The sequence below is a fragment of the Bos mutus genome, chromosome 5, assembly GCF_027580195.1.
Source record: "Bos mutus isolate GX-2022 chromosome 5, NWIPB_WYAK_1.1, whole genome shotgun sequence".
NCBI classification, from domain to species: Eukaryota; Metazoa; Chordata; class Mammalia; order Artiodactyla; family Bovidae; genus Bos; species Bos mutus.
This window is the reverse complement of record NC_091621.1, coordinates 18,634,638-18,660,345: the sequence shown is the minus strand read 5'-3', so window position 1 is coordinate 18,660,345 and position 25,708 is coordinate 18,634,638. Positions and strand designations below refer to the sequence as shown.

Below are 25,708 nucleotides of genomic sequence, written 5' to 3'. Positions count from 1 at the left end.
AATGCACCACTCTGAGAGGTGGGTATTGATTATGAGAAATCTGCACACTGGTGGGACAGGGCATATATTGAGAAATCTCTGTGCCTTCTATTCCATTTTGCTGTGAACTTAAAACTGCTGTAAAAAGTAGCCTATTAAAGAAAAAGTTAAAGGAGGAAGAGTAGGCTGGGATGAAACTTCTACCATATAGGTAATGTTCTCTTCTTGAACAAATGTGTCTCCTCTGCGTAAATCTAGTAAACTGTCTACACGTGAAAACAACAGACATTCATTTCTGCCCTTACGAATGGCTTGCATTTTGGCTGTGCCTGTTTCCACTGACATTAATCAGTCATGTACATTCAGAGAAAAGAAGTGCCCTAACAATTTAGAAGATGATGTGGGAAGTTATGTTTTGACTAGCATAGTTTAGCACAGAATTTAATAGTCCTTTAAAAAAAGCAGTGCAGATTTCAAAATTTAACATAAACATTTATTCATCATTTTGATTTAATAAGCAATGCAATGCAGTTTTTTTCTTACATATTATATAAATATATATGCACATACCTTCTAAGAAATAGCATAGGCTGAAATAAAAATTAGTGAGCAGTAAGAAATAAATAATTAAAATACAATAATAATAGAGTACACAGGAACATATTCAGTGCAAAATTTCATAATTCAGACAAAAAAGATGAAATTTTTTTTTTTTGCACTCCTCCCCCAGCAACTCCCCCCAAAATGGAAGAAATAAAGCTCAGGCAGACAGGGGCATTTATAATCAAGGTAAATACTAGAAAATAAGTAGCACCTTTTATTAATGATTGTCAATGTCTATTTCCAGGAAGTCTACCTTGAGCATTTCTGATTTTGTAAAGAAAATAAAACTAGCTACTATGTACCATGAAGTTGAGCTGTTGCATATTTCAACATTTGCATAGACTGTTTACTCATAAAATAAAGATAAATCTTCACAATAGAGTCTCAATTTTAAGATATGGGAAATGCTGCTTGTTTGTTTTCCCAATCTTTAAAAACTAGCCAGAAAATTCCTTTGGTATACACTGAGTTTTTAAAAATTAGCCAGAAAATTTTCTAATATACATTCAGCCAGCATCATAGAATACTGTACTATTTATTCAATAATCTGGGTCCATCAATTCATTTCAATTAAAGAATTATTTTGTGCCTGGTACTTTGCTAGACATTAAGGTTGTTATTATAACTAAGATAATATCCTTGTCCACAAGGAGCTCACAGTCTAGTAGGAAAGAGATAAATTTGAAAATATATCCAAAACTGCAGGCAAAATATGTGCTCCACTGAGTAATTCAACACCTAGCTCCAAGTTAGTTATACAGTGAAACTTAGAAACCACCATAGAGATTTCTCTAAACTACTTGTCCCTATGATATCATAGTATAAATGAAAGGCAGTAAATGACTCAGTAGTCAAACAAGCTTGCTTAAAAATGAAGTTGGAACGTATTGAACTAAGTATACTTTAAAAATGATCAACAATATAATATATTCCTGATTTAAATAAATCATTGCAAGGAATTAGACATGACTCAGAAACTAAACAACAGCAACTACAACACTGTTTAGATTAAAAACAAAATACATAGTTGTATGAAAATTCCAAGCTCTTTCATTTTTGGTTAATTTCCTCCCATATGTTTTATTTGCATAGTTCAGTACTACATATACAAAAATTACAGACATAAATATATATTCCACGGTCAAATCACAGTCACTTTAAGTACATTCATCTGTAAGAAGGCAGAAAGAAGAGGGTTCTATCTTTAAACATTGACAGGCATTTACATGAATTATATTTTATTCATTTTTTTAAAGAAAATCAAATATACAATCATGATTTCAGTCATGTAGGAACAACTGACTGGATTACCTTTGGTGTCAAGCAAAGCAATTTTTCTCCTTAATTCACTAAAATAGTAATTACAGTTGATAGACCATGAGACAGTATGATAGGATGCCTACAGAACTAACTACATTTAAATTTTATTACTTAAAAATCATAAAAATACAGCCTAAAGTATAATTTATATTTAAAAAATAATTCTATAGATTAACCCTTAAATCCAATCCTTGAAGAATTCTTGCAAAATTTAGCTAGATGAAGCTATTGCCAAGAAATGCCTTTGTCTGTCTTATTAGAAACGTCATTAGGTATAACTTTCATCCCAGTAATCTTACTTTTAATATTTGCCCAAAGGTAATAATGGGATAAGAAAAAACATGGGTTTAAGAAATATATGTAGTAAATAGAATGTTTTCAAAAATTTTTTTAAATGGGAAATTATTCATTCTCAGAAATATAAATCAACATGCTAGTTTAAAATATTTGGAGGAATGTGCTTTTAAATTAAAAGCTTGAAATCAAATGTAAAGTTTAGTAAATATCTGAAAAGATCCTGCTCTTCCATCTTCAACAAAGGAATTTCTATGCATAATACATTAGTAATGTGTGACATCATTTTTATCATTACAAAGAAAGGACCTTATATTACACTGACATACCCACTGTAGCTGCAGACACCACCACCCCACCCCGACACAATGACAATGAACATTTAGTATCTGGATATCAGGTTAGCTGTATCTAACCAAACAGATCCAAACATGTCACTGACTATGATGTCAGTTTAGTTGAATCTAACCAAGAACATCCAAACATGTCACAGATACAGCAAATGTATTTAAGGCCTTGTTTATGAAAAATTTTATTCTGACACATCAGTTTATCAAAACTTTTATTGAAGGATGTTCTTAGAGTAAATATTCTTAATGAAATAAGCAAACAAATACTGAGAGTACTGTTTTTACACTTTGAGTGAAATCCTAATAGCAACCACTCTTTCCCTTCACCAGGGATTTTGTATTCAGAAGTACTTTTTTGTTTTTTTCTGGAATGAAATCAAAAGGGAAAAGTCTAGAAATATCTAGATAAGAAGAGGCTGCAAGTAGATAGTATCTCTAAAAATAAACTCTAGTCTTATTGTTGCCAGACATCTGTTGTAGATTTTAGCATTGTTTAAATAGGTGAAATGACCATTTCAAAAGCAAGAATTTTTTAGATAAATCGTATTCTATGAATACGAATCTCATCTTCAGATTCTTAGATCAACAAATACTGCTGGGGTGCTCCTTCTCCTCAAGGTTATATACAATAGCAAAAATTTCTCTTAAATTAATAATTTAACAAATTTGTGTTGCACACTCTATGCTCTGGTGTTATACTTTGAGAAAACAAGTAAGTGAATGATGCTTCTAAAACAAACCATGAATATAAGCAAAATAAAAAGAATTAATGGAATATTGACACATGGATTCTACAAACAAGTTATGGTGAGTATTATTTTAATGACTCACATATTTCTGTAACAATAGATATTGTGCAAAATCATTCATCCTAGTAGTTATTATGTCCAATTCACTTTGACTTATCTGCTGTGGGAATCAGCAAATATTTTTCAAATTAAATTTATAAACATCATTTTGCAAAATACGATTCAACTAGGAGAAATGTATTCATTTTGGAAATAAAGAACTTATCAAGAAAGGTTAGAATATGTGTTTCCAGGAAAATATGTGTTCAGCCTACAAAATTCACCATTACAAATAGGTTGACTAATGGAGAAAAAAAAGTGAATTAGAAGTTAAAAGACCTGGTTTTATTTCCAAGTCTGCATTTACTCAGAGGACAAATATACCTTTAGGCAAAGACCTTATTTGTTCTAGTCTTATTCTGTCAAAATGCAGATACCAAACAAACCTAACTTTAATATGTCAAAATCAAAATACAACAAAAATCAAAACATAATTGCATCTAATGCTTAGAAATTAAACACTTTAGTTTACATGCCCTTTCTCACCAAATCCAGAAATTTCATGCTCTAGTTAGAAATCGCATGTGGCAGAAAAATAAAAGTCCATTAAATAATACATCAGAAACCTGTACTTAAATGAACAAATTATATAAACTGAGTCTAATTTAAAAACATTTTTTAGATCATATAAAAAAAATAACTAAAAACTCAAAATAAAACTCTTAGTCATAAGAACATGTTTCAAAATTTCACCCTGAATTTCATGTGGGATAAGAATCCCATTCTTTTGTTCATCTGAACAGAACCTTTTTCTGATATATATATGTGTGTGTGTATATATATATATATGTCTTAACATAATGTTGAATACCAATATTTTCATACAGAGCTGGCTACCTTATTTTGCCATATTTGAATTTAAAACAACAAAACAAAAAAATTTTTTTTTTACTATGTGAAGAAAAGTATTTGCTGATATGGTAATGAATTTGGGATCACAGACTCACTGCCTACTGAAATACTCTTAAATTTTACTCATCTTATTAACAAGTACACATAAAGACTGAAAAACGGGAAGATCATACAAGTCGGTAAGTATAACTAAACCCATCAAAGAAACAAAAATGCTATATTAAAAATGCCCATAATCAGATAAAAATGCTAGAGAATTTGGCCTAGAAATTACAAAAATTGATGAAAGAACAATAATTTTAAAAATTATTAAAAAAATAATCATAGGAAAAAAAGGGAGGAAGATACACAGAACGGGGTTGGAAGAAATATTTGGTCTAAAATTTTTTTCATATGCTCCACTAAAGAATTATTTTTGCAATACTCCTTTTCCTCTTAAGGTAGAGACCTAAAATTGTGATTCCCATGGCTATAAGAATTCTTTCATGAACTGCACATATGTGAGATAGAATGAAGGCAAAGTGTAAGACTAAGACAGACAAGATCATAGGACCTCATGAAGCATTCAGACCTAAACTGTACAATTTGATAACAATGAAGAGAAAATCAGAACTATGAAGAAGGATGTGAACTCAGAAAATTATTCATTTTAAAAAATCAATATAGTTATGATTTTGATTATATATGCACTATAATTAATTACTAATAATTGAGCTTTTCAGGTTTTAAGTGCATTTCTCAAACATGAGATCATGTACTTGAGAAATATGTAGAAATCAAAACCTAAAATCAAGCAAAATGAATATATTATCATTTCAATTTTTATCTCAATGATTTTGATGCTCTTTGGCATTGTGAATTGTCATGGCGAGAATCTAGTTGTGATGAGGTACCCATGAGCCTACAGGATGACATATATTGATGCTATGTTGTGATGGTAAGCTTTGTTTCTCAAAATTTCAGGCACTTTAAGAAAGTTAGAAGTATCCAGAATAGTAAATGTCAAGGACAGGATGATCTATTTTTCTAGATTCTTAAAAGTGATGTTTAATGACCTATTTATCATGTATAAGGAAGTTTCGTAACAACAAAATATATTCCTCATCCAGGAAACCTGAAGACTACACTCACATGAGTTCCCTTATTGGTGAAGATGACTGGTTTTAGCCACAAGTATCACTGCTGACTTCAGGAATACAGTCATTCCTGCAAACCAAGTAAGACCAGATGTAGCATGAGTGACTGTGAAAGATCTAAGACATTAGAAGTGCAACATGTGCACTAAGAGTCAGATACAAGTTAGCGACTAAATGACAACAATCTGTAACAGAGCTAAAGAGAATATTCTAAGAATGCCAAAGGTTTAAAAGGAGAAGACAAAAGTAATGGCATTTGTTCTGTCTTTAGAAGAACGGGACAGAAAGGAGAATAACAATACAGATGTTCAGGAAAACTTGACAAATTAGTTACAGTGTAGGGGCAGTTGCATTAAGTGGTGTAAATAAATATAATTCTGTGTAGATGAACCAAATCTATGTATCTCAGAAGCTTTTTACAAATTTTTGTTGGCTTAGGATAATCTTGGACTTTCCTGGTGTCTCAGATGGTAAAGAATCCACCTGCAATGCGGGAGACCTGGGTTCCTGGGTTGGGAAAATCCCCTAGAGAAGGGAATAGTTACCCACTCCAGTATTCTGGCCTGGAGAATTCCATGGACAGAGGAGCCTGGTGGGCTGCAGTCCATGGGGTTGCAAAGAGTCTGACACAACTGAGAGACTTTCACCACTAAGATAATCTTATAAGTGAGAATCACTTTTAAGAATCACTTATAATTCTGAACATAATGTTTCATAGTAAGTACTTTTATTTTTGAGTCATAATAAGTATCAACTAATATGGGAATTACTTATCCATAAAGAAAATAGCATTTTTCTTTTAAACCCAACCTCAGGGAAAATATATTATGCCTGAGTACTATAAAAGTTTCATTATTTTTTCCAAAAAAAGTCACATTGAAGCAATTATGGCTATTATATAATCATTACCATTATTTGGGATACTTTGCATTGGCTAGAAAAGTAGGCAACTTGAAATCATATATTCAGGTTATGGCAAATGCAGTCTTTAATAAACACTAATTAAATCATAACACAAATTGCAGCAGAGTCTCACTGGTTTACCGTATAGTATTTAATCTTTTTGTATCTATATTTATCTACTTTTTTGTATCTATAGCTACTATGGGCAGGCAGTATGGCAGTGAACACCCTAGGGACTCTTTCTGCTTTTACGTAAACTTGAGTTTTAGTTCTGGTTCTGTCACATACTACTTTTTAACTTTAGGTAATTTGTTGAGCTTCTTGGTATGTCTCTTTTTGTGTTGTTTCACTCATTTATTATATCAGGACAATATCTATGATTTTATTTGAATACTAAAAGGTTTTAATAGGAATAATGCAGAAAATATAAATATCTGTTCTCTTTCCACTTTACATTCTTTTCCCCTATTAATTTGAACCTAAATTATCATGATTATTTATAGCAAGAGCTTGCAACACTGTCCATGTGAGGGTGTTTTTAAAAGGTATTTTTGGATAGAAAATAAGTTTCAATTAACTGTTTAAGTAACTCTCTACATTTTATAACATCAGTGTAAAAACTTACATTTACATCATACATCTTATGGTCTTTTTTCCCCCTATATCCTAAACTATCATGTACAGCCAGAGACGGATGAGTAAAAATACCTAAATTTTTAAAGTGCACATTCAAATATATAAAATCAAATTACTTTATGTATTTTCTAGTGTCTAGGGGAGACTCCATGAAATAAGGCGGTTACAATTTGGTATTAACACTTCCCAGGTGGCTCAGTGGTAAGGAATATGCCTGCAATGCAGACACCTGGGTTTAATCCCTGGGTCAGGAAGATCCCCTGGAGAAGAGAATGGCTACCCACTCCAGTATTCTTCCCTGGAGAATTCCATGGACAGAGTAGCCTAACGGGTTATAGTACATGGGGTCACAGAGTCCAACTTGACTGAGCAACTAACATATTAATACTAACGAAGTGAAATTTATGAGCCAAGTCAATTCACACTGAGAAAATATCATGTCTTCCAATGTAAAGCACACTAGAGCCTGACCCACTGTCTCTTAAATATGTGTTTATTTGGTCCAAAAAGAGTCAGAAAAGAGGTTGGGCATGTGTCAAGAGATATCTATACCCTGTATTCCATTCACAAACTAATGAAGACATATTTAAGATTAGAGTGAGTAATACTGGGTGTCTTAATCTAACCAGTGATCATGAATTATTTTGGTACCCAGGTTTATGATAACCTTCTTTCTGCACAATTCCATCATAGGAAAATGGACTAAAAGGGATTTTAATGGTTTCTGACTTTGTTTTGTGATAGCTTGAATATCTAAAACCTGTCATTCCCTCGGGGAAGAACTGTGTTCTGCACTAATCACTCATTGCTGCAGACACAGAAGCCAACTATATTTCCCGCTCCATTTAGGCAGCTTTATAATAATAAATGTTCCAGGTTGGTATTCTCTTCTCTGTTTCTGAAAGGTTCTGTTCAAGCAGCAAATATTCTAACAAGTTTAACTGATTTGAGAGAGTAAACAACTTGAAACATTTATTTTATCTTGGAACAATTCTGATCCTGAGTGTGTTTATATCACTGTTCAAGTATGTTCTAATTTTCAACATTTATGGATGAGAATTAAGCTGCATGCATGCTTGTAACTTTGTGCAGTATGACTGGCAGGCACGACTGTATACCTCACATTATGTGCTTTGAATGTGAATTTCAATTTCCTTTCATTTTGTTTTTTTTTTTAACAATTTAATGTAATCAATCAATGTTAGAAATAAAATTAAAGAAGATCATCAAAGAGCAATAGAACAAATAAAAATTGGTTTTGTCTTGACAAGAACCTCATCAGCAAGTAAATAAACCTCCTTCCATGGAGAAAACCACTGGAATTCACCCTCTGGTAGGTGATAAATTAGCCCTTTAAAACCCCATGATCATTACTTGCCCCAAGGATCTATTATCTGTATTAATTTAAATATGCATCTTCAGAGAATTCAAGACATTGTTTGGAAACGTTTAAGATTGGAAAGCTACTGCAAAATTTATGATGTCACATTTCTTATGACTAGTCAGAGTTGAATACAAACATACTAATAATATGGAACAGCTCATTTAAGATTCAAGATTGAATGAAGCTAAATTAAAAACAACTATATACTGTCACAATTTCCCTGATTTATTTACCTATGGTATTGGCACATATTGTTTTGGTTAATATTTTAAAAATACAAATACCTCTTCCCATGCAGAAAAGTGCATGTGAAATGAAATATGGAATTGTATACAGCTTGATAAACAAAAGCTACATGCTCAAACAGTACCTAAAGTTTACAAATCAAATCCCTAGTGTTAATTATCACAAAAGCTTGGTATCTAAGCACAATCTTAAAGGAAATAAGAATACTTATTTCCTTATTCATCTGCCTCTACTGCAATGCTAAGAAGAAAGAATGACAAAATCCTTTTGACATCTTAAGAATGACATTCAATATTCAAAGGCTAAATGTTTTTTATTAATCACGATCTTAATTTAAACTTCAGATTTATAAAGGTGAATGTTTATACCTTTATACCTAATGCATACATTGTTTCTTGTTTAAAAGTACTTTATCACTCAAAATGGTATTTATTAGTTCTGAACTCACAAATCTATCATATGCCTCTATATTCAAGAGCAGTTCAGTCCCAGATTTTTCACATGGTTATGAAAATGAGAAACTGCTAAATTAACCTGGGTTCCCATATTGCAAGCTTCTTTCTATCAAGTTATAAACTAAATCTCCACTTCAAAAGTGTATATAAAGTCATACACAACCTCCAGGTCTAGAAGCCTTTTTTAAGTGTCCTGGTTTAGTTATGTTTACAGGCAGCAGGAAGTCTGGTTAGTAGAGGGTGGGATTTCTAGTGCTTCCTTTCCTATAACAGGAGACATTTTCGGTGGCTGAGTGAAAGGCCTGTTTGGATTTCTGTTTTTTGCTTTTGCATGTTGGTGAATGGAGGGAAAGGAGAGAGCTTGGAGGACTCACTGTAAGTACCTTCCACTCTTAGCTTTATTCAGAGGGAATAATCTAAATAGTAACCCTCTTAACACCACTATGTGTTGGGAAAAATGAAATTTCTGCCTGTTTGTCAGTCTGTCAACCAAGATTTCAGTTGATTCCACTTTGGTGTCTTAGTAAGACAGCTATTCTGAACTAAGTTTGGTTAAAAGAAGTTTCTATTTATTACTTTATGAATTTTCAAATCAAAAGATTTGATAGCTCATTGCTAGGAGTCATTTACGTTTTTAATTTGATATACTTACTAGTAAATTCTGATTGTTTGAGGGTTCTATTCACTAGCACCAGGTACTGATGGCCCCCCTCAAAGAAATCATGTGCATGCATGGATCAAATTGGACAGGGCTCAGAAATAATTATTTAAAAAATAGAGTTTTTACTTTTTTTCAAATTTATTTCATATATGCAATTGCTTTTGTTTTACAGCAGTGAATTACATTTTCAAATTAAGAGCACCCTCATTTTCACCCATGTTCTTATCTCTAACATCCACATTATAAGGTACTAAGCAGATATAATGCATTTTTTTCTCCATGGATTTAAAAATATATATACAGTGATAATATTCTTTTTAAACTTGTCTTTTTTCTCCAGATACCTTGTCTATTCATTCTTAAGTGTATGAAAGTTGGTGTGTGTGAGGATGTTTAGGAAAAAAAATTAATTTCCTTCAATTCCATTTCACACTTTAATATTGAATAAAAAATGAAATGTGGAGAGTGCATTCTTATAGGATTAAACATACTCTTTCTAACTACTTAAACCAGCATTTTGGAACTCAGGTCTCTGTAACCAAGACTAGAAGTCACTGAAAGACTTTAAAATCATTTAACCACCACAACCAGATTCAGGTATGGACATAAACCCAATGCATGAATTCTTTATATGTTTAATCTCACAATTTAACTACCCAAATAAGTTTTTAAAGACAAACATTTAAAATTTGCCATTAAGGAAAATCTAATCTCCATCCTTAACTATGACTCTTCATTTCAACTAAAAATCTTCCAATATGTTGAAAAAAAATACTCCTAAGAAAGTTATGAACACTGAAATCTGAGATATGATTCTTGTTAAATATTCGTTTCTCTTTCTGAGGAATTAACCTCTGCTCCTTTCCACTCTTCATTTTTGCCACTTTTGATATTAACACTGGGACTTTGAGATGTCTTCAAGGGTTCAGTTTCTTGAGATTCCTTGGTATGTATACTCTTCTTCTTTTCCCTTGCAAGCAATCTGTAGTTGGCAGCATTACCAATGAGCAGCCACACGCTGGCTAGGACCACAATAGCTCCACAGGCCAAATACATATATTTATATTGTCCAGTTTCGTCCACCAATTTACCTAAGAGACAAAGAGTGGTTTTTAAGACAGCATTATAAATCAGCCATAAAATGGTAACAGTTTCAAATAAAATCATTCCACACTGTGTACCTATTTCTTATTTAATACTAAATGAGAGTTGAATAAAGAAAAAAATATTCTAGATTAAGACTTCCACATATACATAGTAAAGGCATGTTAGAGGCACATACTACATTATACTACCAGTATATGAAATACATTGAAAGTTGTTGCCTTCAATAAAAGTGTGCTACCAAGACAAACAAGGTATATATGTATATGTCTATATTTTCATAGATACATACATATGAGATACATTTTAAACCTACATATGTAGAAATATATATACATATTTACATATGTAAACATATATATGGATACATTTATAGCATATATAACAACAGACTGGTTCCAAATGGGAAAAGGAGTACGTCAAGGCTGTATATTGTCACCCTGTTTATTTAACTTCTATGCAGAGTACATCATGAGAAACGCTGGGCTGGAAGAAGCACAAGCTGGAATCAACATTGCTGGGAGAAATATCAATAAACTCAGATATGCAGATGATACCACCCTTATGGCAGAAAGTGAAGAGGAACTCAAAAGCCTCTTGATGAAGGTGAAAGAGGACAGTGAAAAAGTTGGCTTAAAACTCAACATTCAGAAAACGAAGATCATGGCATCTGGTCCCATCACCTCATGGCAAATAGATGGGGAAACAGTGGAAACAGTGTCAGACTTTATATTTTTGGGCTCCAAAATCACTGCAGATGGTGACTGCAGCCATGAAATTAAAAGACGCTTACTCCTTGGAAGGTAAGTTATGACCAACTTAGATAGCATATTCAAAAGCAGAGACATTACTTTGCCAACAAAGGTCCGTCTAGTCAAGGCTATGGTTTTTCCTGTGGTCATGTATGGATGTGAGAGTTGGACTGTGAAGAAAGCTGAGCATCAAAGAATTGATGATTTTGAACTGTGGTGTTGGAGAAGACTCTTGAGAGTCCCTTGGACTGCAAGGAGATCCAACCAGTCCATTCTGAAGGAGATCAGCCCTGGGATTTCTTTGGAAGGAATGATGCTAAAGCTGAAAGTCCAGTACTTTGGCCACCTCATGCGAAGAGTTGACTCATTGGAAAAGACTGTGATGCTGGGAGGGATTGGGGGCAGGAGGGGAAGGGGACGACAGAGGATGAGATGGCTGGATGGCATCACCGACTCGATGGACGTGAGTCTCAGTGAACTCCAGGAGCTGGTGGTGGACAGGGAGGCCTGACGTGCTGCGATTCATGGGGTCGCAAAGAGTCTGACATGACTGAGTGACTGAACTGAACTGAACTGATATTGAGATTGCTTTATCCTTTCCATATTTCCTATCTTTTCTATAAAGAGTATACATTGTATTCTTTAGGGAAAGTCAAAAGGCTTTCCTTTTCCATTTCCTAATGGGTCATAATATTTACTAAATGACTTCTCTATGCCTAGCACTAGGCTAAACATTTTATTTGTAATTTTGCATTTAATCCTTAAAAAATTCATTCTGACATATTTCGACCATGATTACATAGCAAATGCGGAGGAAACTAGGATCTTACCAAAGTCTGTCTGCATCTTATATTAACTAGTCCATAAAATGGCTTCACCAAAACTCTTGGTTAAGTGTCATGTCACTTTTTGGACTAACCACAGTTTTTCACTTTATCTAAATCTAAATTATTAAGGCCAAATGAGTCAGGGACAAAGTTTTTGCTCCATTTGATTATTGAGAATATTGAAAAACTAGCCTGCTACCAAATAATTGGAAGGTTTATTGACTTTTAAACAAGCTACAGCTTATATTGTTTATATTAATTTTGCCTCATGCTTATGCAAGCATCTAATTCTTAATAATAGTTATTATTGGCAAAATTTTGTAGGCACAAACCCAAATTATTTTTCATATGCATATTCAGGTGATTCTGAAACAGACCTATTCGTTTAGTCAGAGTTTCCAACATTCTGACTAGAATTTAGTTCAGTTCAGTTCAGTCACTCAGTAGTGTCCAACTCTTTGCGACTCCATGAACCACAGCACGCCACCCTTCCCTGTCCATCACCAACTCCCAGAGCTTGCTCAAACTCATGTCCATCCAGTCAGTGATGCCATCCAACCATCTCATCCTCTGTCATCCCCTTCTCCTCCTGCCTTTCAATCTTTCCCAGCATCAGTGTCTTTTCCAATGAGTCAGTTCTTCTCATCAGGTGACCAGAGTATTGGGGCTTTAGCTTCAGCATCAGTCCTTCCAGTGAATATTCAGGACTGATTTCCTTTATGATGGATTGGTTGGATCTCCTTTCAGTCCAAGGGACTCTCAAGAGTTTTCTCCAATGCCACAGTTCAAAAGCATCAATTCTTCAGTGTTCAGCTTTCTTTATGGTCCAACTCTCACACACATCTATGACTACTGGAAAAATCTTAGCTTTGACCATACAGACCTTTGTTGACAAAGTAATGTCTCTGCTATTTAATATACTGTCTAGGATGGTCATAGCTTTTCTTCCAAAGACCAAGCATCTTTTAATTTCAAGCCTGTACTCACCAACTGCAGTGATTTTGGAGACCCCCACCCCCGCCGCCTGGCTCCAAAAGTCTGTCACTGTTTCCATTGTTTCACCATCTATTTGCCATGAAGTGATGGAACTGGATGCCATGATTTTCATTTTTTGAAAGTTGAGTTTTAAGCCTGCTTTTTCACTCTCCTCTTTCATCAAGAGGGTATTCAGTTCCTCTTCACTTTCTGCCATAAGGGCGGGGTCATCTGCATATGTGAGGTTATTGATATTTCTCCCGGCAATCTTGATTCCAGCTTGTGCTTCTTCCAGCCCAGCCTTTCTCATGATGTACTCTGCATATAAGTTAAATAAGCAGGGTGACAATATATAGCACTGATGTACTCCTTTTCCTATTTGGAACCAGTCTGTTGTTCCATGTCCAGTTCTAACTGTTGTTTCTTGACCTGCATATAGGTTCTCAAGAGGCAGGTCAGGTGGTCTGGTATTCCCATGTCTTTCAGAATTTTCCACAGTTTATTGTGATCCACACAGTCAAAGGCTTTGGCATAGTCAATAAAGCAGAAATAGATATTTTTCTGGAACTCTCTTGCTTTTTCGATGAGCCAGCGGATGTTGGCAATTTGATCTCTTGTTCCTCTATCTTTTCTAAAACCAGCTTGAACATCTGGAAGTTCACAGTTCACATATTGCTGAAGCCTGGCTTGGAGAATTTTGAGCATTTCTTTACTAGCGTGTGAGATGAGTGCAATTGTGTGGTAGTTTAAGCATTCTTTGGCATTGCCTTTCTTTGGGATGGAATGAAAACTGACCTTTTCCAGTCCTGTGGCCACTGCTGAGTTTTCCAAATTTGCTGGCATATTGAGTGCAGCACTTTCACAGCATCATCTTTCAGGATTTGAAATAGGTCAACTGGGATTCCATTACCTCCACTAGCTTTGTTCATAGTGATGCTTCCTAAGGCCCACTTGAATTCACACTCCAGGATGTCTGGCTCTAGGTGAGTGATCACACCATTGTGATTATCTGGGTCATGAAGATCTTTTTTGTACAGTTCTTCTGTGTATTCTTTCCACCTCTTCTTAATATCTTCTCCTTCTATTAGGTCCATACCATTTCTGTCCTTTATCAAGCCCATCTTTGCATGAAATATTCCCTTGGCATCTCTAATTTTCTTGAAGGGATTGCTTGTCTTTCCCATTCTGTTGTTTTCCTCTATTTCTTTGCATTTATTGCTGAAGAAGGCTTTCTTTTCTCTCCTTGCTATTCTTTGGAACTCTGCATTCAATGCTTATATCTTTCCTTTTCTCCTTTGCTTTTCGCTTCTCTTCTTTTCACAGCTATTTGTAAGGCCTCCTCAGACAGCCCATTTTGCTTTTTTGCATTTCTTTTCCATGGGGATGGTCTTGATCCCTGTCTTCTGTATAATATCACGAACCTCCGTCCATAGTTCATCAGGCACTCTGTCTATCAGATCTAGGCCCTTAAATCTATTTCTCACTTCCACTGTAATCATAAGGGATTTGACTTAGGTCATACCTGAATGGTCTAGTGGTTTCCCCCACTTTCTTCATTTTAAATCTGAATTTGTAAATCAGGAGTTCATGATCTGAGACACAGTCAGCTCCCGGTCTTGTTTTTTGCTGACTGTATAGAGCTTCTCCATCTTTGGCTGCAAGAATATAATCAATCTGATTTCGGTGTTGACCATCTGGTGACGTCCATGTGTAGAGTCTTCTCTTGTGTTGTTGGAAGAGGGTGTTTGCTATGACCAGTGCATTCTCTTGGCAAAACTCTATTAGCCTTTGCCCTGCTTCATTCCGTACTACATGTAGGAAGAGTTTAAACACTGACTTTATATACATCAAAAAATTCACGCTTGGCCTGGCAGTTATTGTGACAATTAGGGGCAGGCCAAGAGGTCTAAGTAAATACCTACATTTAGCATTAATTAAAACAATGCTATACAGTTATTACTAGAAAAGATAGGCCAACAAAAAGTATTTAAAATTTATTACATGTAAGTCTAAGACTAAACGAAGTCTTCACTTCAAACATTAATGTACACATGTGTTGTTACTCAGTCTCTTTACTTGATAATTTAGCACAGACACTTTTATAGTCATCTCTGACAGTATTTTAGATCTTTAAATCTAAAGATAAAGGTTACAAATATGGGATATAAGTATCTGATCAAGAAAATGACTTTGACTGAACTTTTCTTCATTCTTGCATTCCTATTGATATATTCCGATCATTGATATTATAAATGTATTCCTTCCTTAAGCATGTAACAAGTTCTATATTAATATAACCATTATACTCCAATAGGAAAACAGATATTAACCTTTTGAGAGCATTACTTTAAAGTTTTGACTTATTTTTAAAAAACAAGAGAAATTTGTTTACCAATGATAAAGTGATATTTTATTTTTATATTTTTAACAATACAAGTTGATATAGGTAAAAATCTGCAAGTAATGCTAATTATCAGTCTAATTTAAATTCTCAAGTTCATAATACCAGGCTATAAATGAAATTTTTGTCTAAAATAGACTAATTAGGAAATTTAAAATATATAATAAGGCTAAAATTAACACATCTACAGTCTTTTAGGGTATTAGTTGTCTATCATTACAAACCACATTTACACTACAAAGAAAGTCTCAGCTAATGGATATTAATTTTATGCTATTTTCTTTCTTTGATGATAAATATTCTTACCAGCAAGAGGAGGACCAAGGAGGACAGGACAGCACTCCACAACTGTGACGAGTCCCACAGCACTGGAAAATCTTTGAGCACCAACAAGGTCCATGAGCGTTTCAAAGAGGACACTGCTAACACTCCCAAATCCAAGACCAAAAAATACAGCATACACCACCAGGCTTGTGTAGTCCTCAGCCAACGCACATAAGAGATGACAGATTCCAGTGAACATCACTGCAAAACTGAAGAAGTACTGGATTCGGGGTCGGATTAATTTGGAATTGGCAATAAGTCCTACAGTAGGTCTGGCAAACATATCAACAAAAGCCATAACAGAGAGCAAGAAAGCTGCAGAATACTCATCAATTCCTTTGTCTTTAGCATATGGAGCCAAGAATATAACAGGGGCGAAGAACCCCAGAAACATAATGACATTTCCAGATAAGTATATCAGAAATCCTCTATGCTTAAAAAGGGAGAAATCTAAATATTTATTAATTTCTTCCCATACTGATAACTTTTTTTGTCTTTTCTTCATACTGCAATCAGTTTCTCTTACACCAACCTTATTTTTAGACTCAGTACTTGCTTTGGGTTCAACAGGTCTCATAAGGGACCCAGCCACACAGCAGTTCAATAGTAAACCTCCCAAAATCATGAAGCTTCCCTTCCAACCATAAGTATTAAACAGGTACTGATTGAAAGGAGCCAAAGTACTTAAGAAAACAGGACTTCCTGCCATTGCAAGGCCATTCGCTACAGGTCGTTTCTTATAGAAGTATTTGCCAATGATTGTTAAGGCAGGCTGCAGGTTGAAGGCCAGACCTAAACCTAAAAAGAACAAAACAAAAGGAAGAAAAAAACACATTATGCCACTCACATAAGAAATCACTTGTCAAAATGTACATTCAAGTGGAGATGGCAGAATGAAAAGGCAACAGCACACAGTAAATAAAAAATTTTAAAATTTTAAAAATTACATATTGTCAATAAGATACCACATAAACAAAAAGGTTCTCATAACTAGACATCTGAGATGCAAGACTGTTTCATAGCCCTTTCCTTTTAAAACACAAAAATAAAACCAAGAACTTCTTCTAATGTTGCAACAATCAGAGAATAGGTGGAAATTGGAACACAGTTCATTAGTTCTTAGTCATAACCACTTAATTCCATAAATAAATTAATTTCTCTAACCTCTCTCTTTATATACACATGCAGAGAATAGATATTTTCCTTAAGGGCAAGAGTGTATTTAAAACATGAATACTTTCTTTTCAGTACAGAATAGACTAAACAGATTAAAAAGGTTGTCATTTATAAATAATCTTAGATCTCCTGTAGGTATATCTTTCAAAGCTATGCAAATAATAAAAAAGAGTAATAAATTCATGCCATTAATTTCATGTTCTTCATCCCTCACGTTACACATTTCATAACTACAGAGGTGAATGTATATTAACTAAAAAATAATTTTGGCTGACTGTTTATATGGGTCAAAAGTTTCTGCTGTCTAGGGACACCCTGACAGTGCTGAGTTAGCTCATCAAGATACTATTTGGCAACAAAAATGAATGTTTGTTAAAAAAGTAAATACAAGTGATTTACACAAACTACCTCTCTTTACCCTTTAGCCTAGACATGATTCTGTGTTATTTAGGATCTATAGAAGTAGGAATTCTTTGGCATTTACCAATTTATGCAAATTTGAGACAGTATTACAAATTGGTTAAGTATTTAGATTCCAGGACACTGGGTTCTGATTAAGTATATCTGGCAAATACTTAACGCAAATCTCTAATACAAATATTTGTATTTAATATTTGTAATAGTATTCAGATTGATTATATTCTTTGAAGCCAAAGATGAAGAAGCTCTATACAGTCAGTAAAAACAAGACGAGTGGCTCAGATCATGAACTCCTTATTGGCAAATTCAGATTTAAATTGAAGAAAGTAGGAAAAACCACTAGACCATTCAGGTATGACTTAAATCAAATCCCTTATGATTATACAGTGGAAGTGAGAAATAGATTCAAGGGACTAGATCTGATAGACAGAGTGCCTGATGAACTATGGATGGAGGTTCTTGACACTGTACAGGAGACAGGGATCAAGACCATCCCCATGGAAAAGAAATGCAAAAAAGCAAAATGGCTGTCTGAGGAGGCCTTACAAATACCTGTGAAAAGAAGAGAAGCCAAAAGCAGAGGAGAAAAGGAAAGATATAAGCATCTGAATACAGAGTTCCAAAGAATAGCAAGGAAAAATAAGAAAGCCTTCTTCAAGCGATCAATGCAAAGAAATAGAGGAAAACAACAGAATGGGAAAGACTAGAGAACTCTTCAAGAAAGTTAGAGATACCAAGGGAACATTTCATGCAAAGATGGGCTCAATAATGGACAGAAATGGTACGGAACTAACAGAAGCAAAAGATATTAAGAAGAGGTGGCAAGAATACACACAAGAACTGTACAAAAAAGATCTTCATGACCCAGATAATCATGATGGTGTGATCACTCACCTAGAGCCAGACATCCTGGAGTGTGAATTCAAGTGGGCCTTAGGAAGCATCTCTACGAACAAAGCTAATGGAGGTGATAGAATTCCAGTTGAGCTATTTCAAAACCTGAAAGCTGATGCTGTGAAAGTGCTACACTCAATATGTCAGCAAATTTGGAAAACTCAGCAGTGGCCACAGGACTGGAAAAGGTCAGTTTTCATTCCATCCCAAAGAAAGGCAATGCCAAAGAATGCTCAAACTACTGCACAATTGCACTCATCTCACACGCTAGTAAAGAATTGCTCAAAATTCTCCAAGCTAGGCTTCAGCAATACGTGAACCATGAAATTCCAGATGTTCAAGCTGGTTTTAGAAAAGGTAGAGGAACCAGAGATCAAATTGCCAACATCCGCTGGATCATTGAAAAAGCAAGAGAGTTCCAGAAAAACATCGCTTTCTGCTTTATTGACTATGCCAAAGCCTTTGACTATGTGGACCACAACAAACTGTGGAAAATTCTGAAAGAGATGGGAATACCAGACCACTTGACCTGCTCTTGAGAAACCTATATACAGGTCAGGAAGCAAGAGTTAGAACTGGACATGGAACAACAGACTGGTTCCAAGTAGGAAAAGGAGTATGTCAAGGCTGTATATTTAATTTACATGCAGAGTACATGATGAGAAATGCTGGGCTGGAAGAAGCGCAATCTGGAATCAAGATTTCCGGGAGGTATATCAATAACCTCAAATATGCAGATGACACCACCTTTATAGCAGAAAGTGAAGAGGAACTAAAAAGCCTCTTGATGAAAGTGAAAGAGGAGTGAAAAAGTTGGCTTAAAACTACACATTCAGAAAATGAAGATCACGGCATGTGGTCCCATCACTTCATGGGAAATAGATGGGGAAACAGTGGAAACAGTGTCAGACTTTATTTTTTTAGGCTCCAAAATCACTGCAGATGGTGATTGCAGCCATGAAATTAAAAGACACTTACTCCTTGGAAGGAAAGTTAATAGCAACCTAGATAGCATATTGAAAAGCAGAGACATTACTTTGCCAACAAAAGTCCATCTAGTCCAGGCTATGGTTTTTTCAGTAGTCGTGTATGGATGTGAGAGTTGGACTGTGAAGAAAGCTGAGTGCCAAAGAATTGATGCTTTTGAACTGTGGTGTTGGAGAAGACTCTTGAGAGTCCCTTGGACTGCAAGGAGATCCAACCAGTCCATCCTAAAGGAGACCAGTCCTAGGTGTTCATTGGAAGGACTGATGTTGAAGCTGAAGTTCCAATACTTTGGCCACCTGATGCGAACAGCTGACTCATTTGAAAAGACCCTGATGCTGGAAAAGATTGAGGGCACGAAGAGAAGGGGACGACAGAGGATGAGATGATTGGATGGCATTACCGCCTCAATGGACATGAGTTTCAGTAGACTTTGGGAGTTGATGATGGATAGGGAGGCCTGGCATGCTGCGGTTCATGGGGTCGCAAAGAGTCAGACACAGCTGAGCAACTGATTTGAACTGAACTGAATAGTGTTCCAAAAAACTGATATGAAGGAACCAGTAATCAGCTTTGATGAATGACAGGGCAGTATGCTCTCTGATTCTACCTTAGCCATACTTGTGAGATATGCAGAATGAGTGTAGATCCAACGTCTAAGTAATGAAACTATTGTCAGCAGCTGGTAAGAGGAAGGACTCAAATTCCCAGGAATTGTGCTTCGAGGTTCACATTTCTTTACCTATGCCATCTTCCTCCCTGTGCCCCTATTCTGTCACCTGGAATTTTGCTTTCACATGTTAATGCAAGTTTTCCTTAGGAGTTTGTGGTCATCTATTTCCTACCTGGCATGGTAAAAGGAGCATGGCACTTGAAAATATCTAAGTCTCCCTCAACTACTTACTTATGTGTACTACTGGGCAAAACACTTAGAGTTCTTAAATTCCAGTTTTTTCAACAAGAACATAAAAGGGTTTTGCTAAAATCAAGTGAGGTCTACAGCTCCAAGATGATGTATAATGTTGTTGTGATGATGATTATTATATGCTAGTATTTATTTAAAAAGTGACAAAATGCTGGATATTCTGTAAAGTATCATATATTCATTTTCAAACAAATGAATGAATATATAGTTCATTGAATATATGGTTCATGAATATATAGTTTATTTTTACAAATGAATATATGGTTCCTCCTACATATTTCCTTTTCCTCCCAAAGGAAAGAGCTATCATTTTTTCCATTTTAAAGACAAAGAGATGGAGGCATAAGGAGGGGTATTTATCCACGATCACACAGCTAATATGTGCTGAGTTAGGTTTAAAAGCTAGACCTGAATGATTTCAAATACCAAGAAGTACTGGCTGATAATGACTTAAGATAAATCTCTTATGGTTATATTTAATGGTTGACTAGAAGCACCAGAGCCTTTGAGACTCAAATAAATTGAACTGAAGTTAGAATAACATAAAATACAATTGATATTTATGATACGGTAACATCAAAACCATCTTTTTCCTAATACATGACTTTGTGGGCCCAGCCTGAATTCTATGGCCAAATGAAATATAGCTGACCCTTGAACAATGTGGGGTTTAAGGCTCACCCTCTACACAGCTGAAAATCTATGTATCATTTATAGCCAGCTCGCCTTAGGACTCAGCCAATCACGGCCTGAGTAGTAGAGTAGACCCCTGCAGTTCAAATCCATGTTGTTCAAGGTCAGCTGTACCTAGTATTTCTTCACAAAGAAACGGTATTCTCTCCACCATGACAATTCTTAGATATAAGAAGATTCTCATTTAGAATGTCAAAGATGTTTTACAAAGTCAAAAAAGAAGAGTTGTCCATAGGTTGTAAAGAGTAGATTTTAACATCACTATTACTGTAGGCTTTAATATATCTAATTTTTCAATCAGATGATGCATTAATCCAAGGTCAGACTGACTTAAAGTCATAAAAAATACATTTACCTTTTTATCTGTAATCAAAAGGAAATAATTAAATTTCTTTATATATTGAAGTCTAATTTTTCTAAAACTTTGAATGTAAATTTGTGTAATGCAATTTGCTAATAAAGATCATATTTTCCAAATGTGCGTAATCAGGTAGCTAGAGTCTACAGACATGCTTAAGAAACAACTCTAACCAAATGACAGGAACTCACTTTAAAATATTTGTGTTTAGTGACAAATGTGTCTTTCAAATTTTAAAATAGAATCCTTTAGTAAGAAAAGGTAGGGAGGCTCATGCAGAGCTCTATCACTAATTAGAATACAGGCAACAATTCTATGTTAAAGCTAAATCAAAGAATCCAGGAAACATCTTTTTTGACATAATTTTTAACCTATTATGAGTGATCAGTCAGACACTAATAGTAATAAATAATTAAAGCATTTTTTTTTGAAATGAAGCTATTTATATGCCAGAGAGTCTGTGTCCACAATATCACCATCATAGCCTGAAGATTAAATGTTTAAACAGTAAAAACAAACCAAAGAAGTTTTCTTTTTGACATTTATATTATAGCCATAACATGTCTGATAACTTGCTTTTTCCATTTTTTGAAATTAGTTTGATTGGTCAGCCTATAGCCAGGAGTTTAACATACCAGATGACAATACTTTAAAGTATATAGCATCTGATATTAAAAAAAAAAATCAAAGAAAATAAGAATGTTCTATTGCTCATGCTTCTGACAGAACTTTGCAAACAGTAGAAGTGTTAAGAAAAAATAAGCTGAAAGCAAATCTTCACTTACCGCAAATTAATCCCATTGTGAAGTAAAGCTCTACTACGTTGGTACTGTAAGAGGCCGAGACCATACCCAAACAGCATAACAAACCTCCTACCATCACCACTGGCCGGCTACCATATTTATTCACCAAAACACTACTTATAGGACCTGAGGTAGAGAAGAAGTTAAGAAATATTCAGTTGCTGGGTTATTTATTTATTTATAACATTTGTTAATTTTGAAAGTTGAGAAAACACATTTTAACAATCAAAGAAAAGTATTAGTTCATATGAAACAACATGAAAACTTTTCAATACTTTCCAATCCATTTGACGGTTGTCTTTACCCATATATCTACAAGCACATAAAATAATAAATTAGAATTGTTTAATATCAAGTTTGGTAGGACCATAATAATTCAACTTCTGACAGAAAAGCTTTTTAATGAGACATAGCTAACCTTGTTGTTGTTGTTAATCTCTAAGTCATATCTGACTCTTTTGCATTCCCCATAGACTGTAGCACACCAGGCTCCACTGTCCATGGGATTTCCCAAGCAAGAACGTTGGAGGGAAGTGCCATTTCCTTCTCCAGGAGATTTTCCTGACCCAGGGGTCAAACCCGTGTCTCCTATATTGGCAGGCAGATTCTTTAATGCTGAGCCACTGAGGAAGCCCTAAATATCTTAATAAATGGAGATGAATTTATTTATTAAAAATTTAAGGGTTATATAAATAATCTATCTCTTAGAATTTTACTTTCTGGAATAATGTGTGTTTAGGCACACAGATATATGCCTTTAATTGAAGCTGACTTGTTTTTATTATACCCCACTGTGACTTTTTAATACCATATTTTTTATTTTAAGACCCCAACTCTTTACAAATCTCATTATATTAGAAATGAGGATTCTTATACTGACAGTCTCTTAACAATCCCTGTTCATCAGGGGCCACCAAGGGTAGTAATGTTGCTTCCATGCCTTAGGTATGTTTGAATTCATTTCAATTTGGCCACTCAGTCATGTCAGACTCTTTGCGACCCCATGGACTGCAGCATCCCAGGCTTCCCTGTCCATCACCAACTCCTGGAGCTTACTCAAACTCATGGCCATCGAGTCGGTGATGCCATCCAACCATCTCATCCTCTGTCATCCCCTTCTCTCACCTTCAATCTTTCCCAGCATCAGGGTCTTTTCAAATGAGTCAATTCTTCTCATCAGGTGGCCAAAGTATTGGAGTTTCAGCTTCAACATCAGTCCTTCCAATGAATATTCAGGACTGATTTCCTTTATGATTGACTGGTTTGATCTCCTTGCATTCCCAGGACTCTCAAGAGTCTTCTCCAACAGCACAGTTCAAAAGCATCAATTCTTCAGCACTCAGCTTTCTTTATGGTCCAAATCTCACATCCATACATGACTACTGGAAAAATCATAACTTTGACTAGACAGACCTTGGTTGACAAAGTAATGTCTCTGCTTTTTTAATATACTATCTAGGTTGGTCATAGCTTTTCTTCCAAGGAGTAAATATCTTTTCATTTCATGGCTGCACTCACCATCTGTGGTGATTTTGGAGCCCAAAAACATAAAGTCTGACACTGTTTCCATTGTTTCCCCATCTATTTGCCATGAAGTGATTGGACCAGATGCCATGATCTTAGTTTTCTGAATGTTGAGCTTTAAGCCAACTTTTTCACTCACTTCTTTCACTTTCACTGAGAGGCTCTTTAGTTCCTCTTTGCTGTCTGCCGTAAGGGTGGTGTCATCTGCATATTTGAGGTTATTGATATATCTCCCAGCAATCTTGTTTCCAGCTTGTGCTTTATCCAGGCCGGCATTTTGCATGATATACTCTGCAGGATGACAACATATAGCCTTGACATACTCCTTTCCCAATTTGGAACCAGTCTGTTGTTCCATGTCCAGTTCTAAGTGTTGCTTCTTAACCTGCATAGATTTCTTAGGAGGCAGGTAATGTGATCTGGTATCCTCATCTCTTGAATTTTCCATAGTTTGTTGTGACCTATACAGTCAAAGGCTTTGGCATAGTCAATAAAGCAGAAGTAGATGTTTTTCTGGAATTCTCTTTCTGTTTTGATGATCCAACAGATGTTGGCAATCTGATCTCTGGTTCCTCTGTCTTTTCTAAATCCAGCTTGAATATCTGGAAGTTCACGGTTCATGTACTATTGAAGTCTGGCTTGGAGAATTTTGAACATTACTTTACTAGCGTGTGAGATGAGTGCAACTGTGTGGTAGTTTGAGCATTCTTTGGCATTGCCTTTCTTTGGGATTGGAATGAAAACTGACTTTTTCCAGTCCTATGGCCACTGCTGAGTTTTCCAAATTTGTTGGCATATAGATTTTAGCACTTTATTTTTTTTTAATTTAATTTTATTTTTTAACTTAACAATAATGTATTGGTTTTGCCATATATCAAAATGAATCTGGGATTTGAAATAGCTCAACTGGAATTATTAGGTTATATTTCTGTGGCTTGGTTAGACAATGACGATTCCCCACATTTCAACCAGACCATTTGAAAAAGTAATATGAATCCTGATTGTTGTCTGAAAAAGCTTCTGTTGATACTTTCTGGTAACGTCCAGTCCAGGTTCCATGCATGATACTGGATGCTTGGGGCTGGTGCACTGGGACGACCCAGAGGGATGGCACGGGGAGGGAGGAGGGAGGAGGGTTCAGGATGGGGAACACGTGAATACCTGTGGCGGATTCATGTTGATATATGGCAAAACCAATACAATATTGTAAAGTTAAAAATAAAATAAAATATTAAAAAAAAAAAACTTTTAGAATAGGTGCAGCAGTTTAGATGGAATAGCCAGAGAAAATGGAGGCTCTCTCTATTAAGACAGGCACCTCACGAAAAAGGAACAATCTTAGTGTGGGAAACAGGCACATTGAACACTCTGACTCAAAAATCAGTTTTGAACAGCTAGATACTGAATAGGATGATGTTTTAGGAGTGCCTTATGCAATGTGTTTTATGTACATTTTCTGATGTATGTGTATGTGTGTGCATATAAAATATTTAGGAGTGATCAAAATGATTAAAATAATTTATGTTTCTGTCTAAAAAAACTATTTTGGAAATAAAAATTCTAAATATTAGAAGAGTTGGGTCTTATTTTAATATGCAGAATTTCTTTCTTTAGTGGTGCTTTATAAAATAGTGATGCAACTTAACAATCTTAGATTCAGTGAAAGTCCATACCTCTTTATAAGGCCTGTCCAAATGTAAACTATTTGCTTTGACATTTCTTTTTAGCTTAAAATTATATTTCATCTGAAACTAATGGTTCTGTTTTGAGCAAAAACATTACATTAGGTCAGAATTCTCAGCCCAATATATAGGCTAGAAAAAACGAAATGATTTTTAGTTAATATTAAACTTTAAAAATTTGCATTACATTTGAGAACTT

At 35.0% G+C, this 25,708-nt stretch overlaps 1 protein-coding gene across 7 annotated transcripts in view; it reads right to left on the bottom strand.

Annotated features, from left to right (window-relative positions):
- Positions 1 to 450: 450 nt before the first annotated feature.
- The window catches only part of SLC16A7 (solute carrier family 16 member 7), a 205,962-nt gene continuing 180,704 nt past the window's right edge, over positions 451 to 25,708 (bottom strand). For all 7 annotated transcript variants that reach the window (XM_070370518.1, XM_070370517.1, XM_070370515.1 and 4 more), the window contains 3 exons: positions 22,286 to 22,429; positions 16,033 to 16,848; positions 451 to 10,758 (listed from right to left, as the gene is read on the bottom strand). In XM_070370518.1, the coding sequence (XP_070226619.1) occupies positions 10,487 to 10,758; positions 16,033 to 16,848; positions 22,286 to 22,429 (1,232 nt within the window). In that variant the 3' untranslated portion in view covers positions 451 to 10,486. The remainder of the gene's footprint in view (positions 10,759 to 16,032; positions 16,849 to 22,285; positions 22,430 to 25,708) is intronic.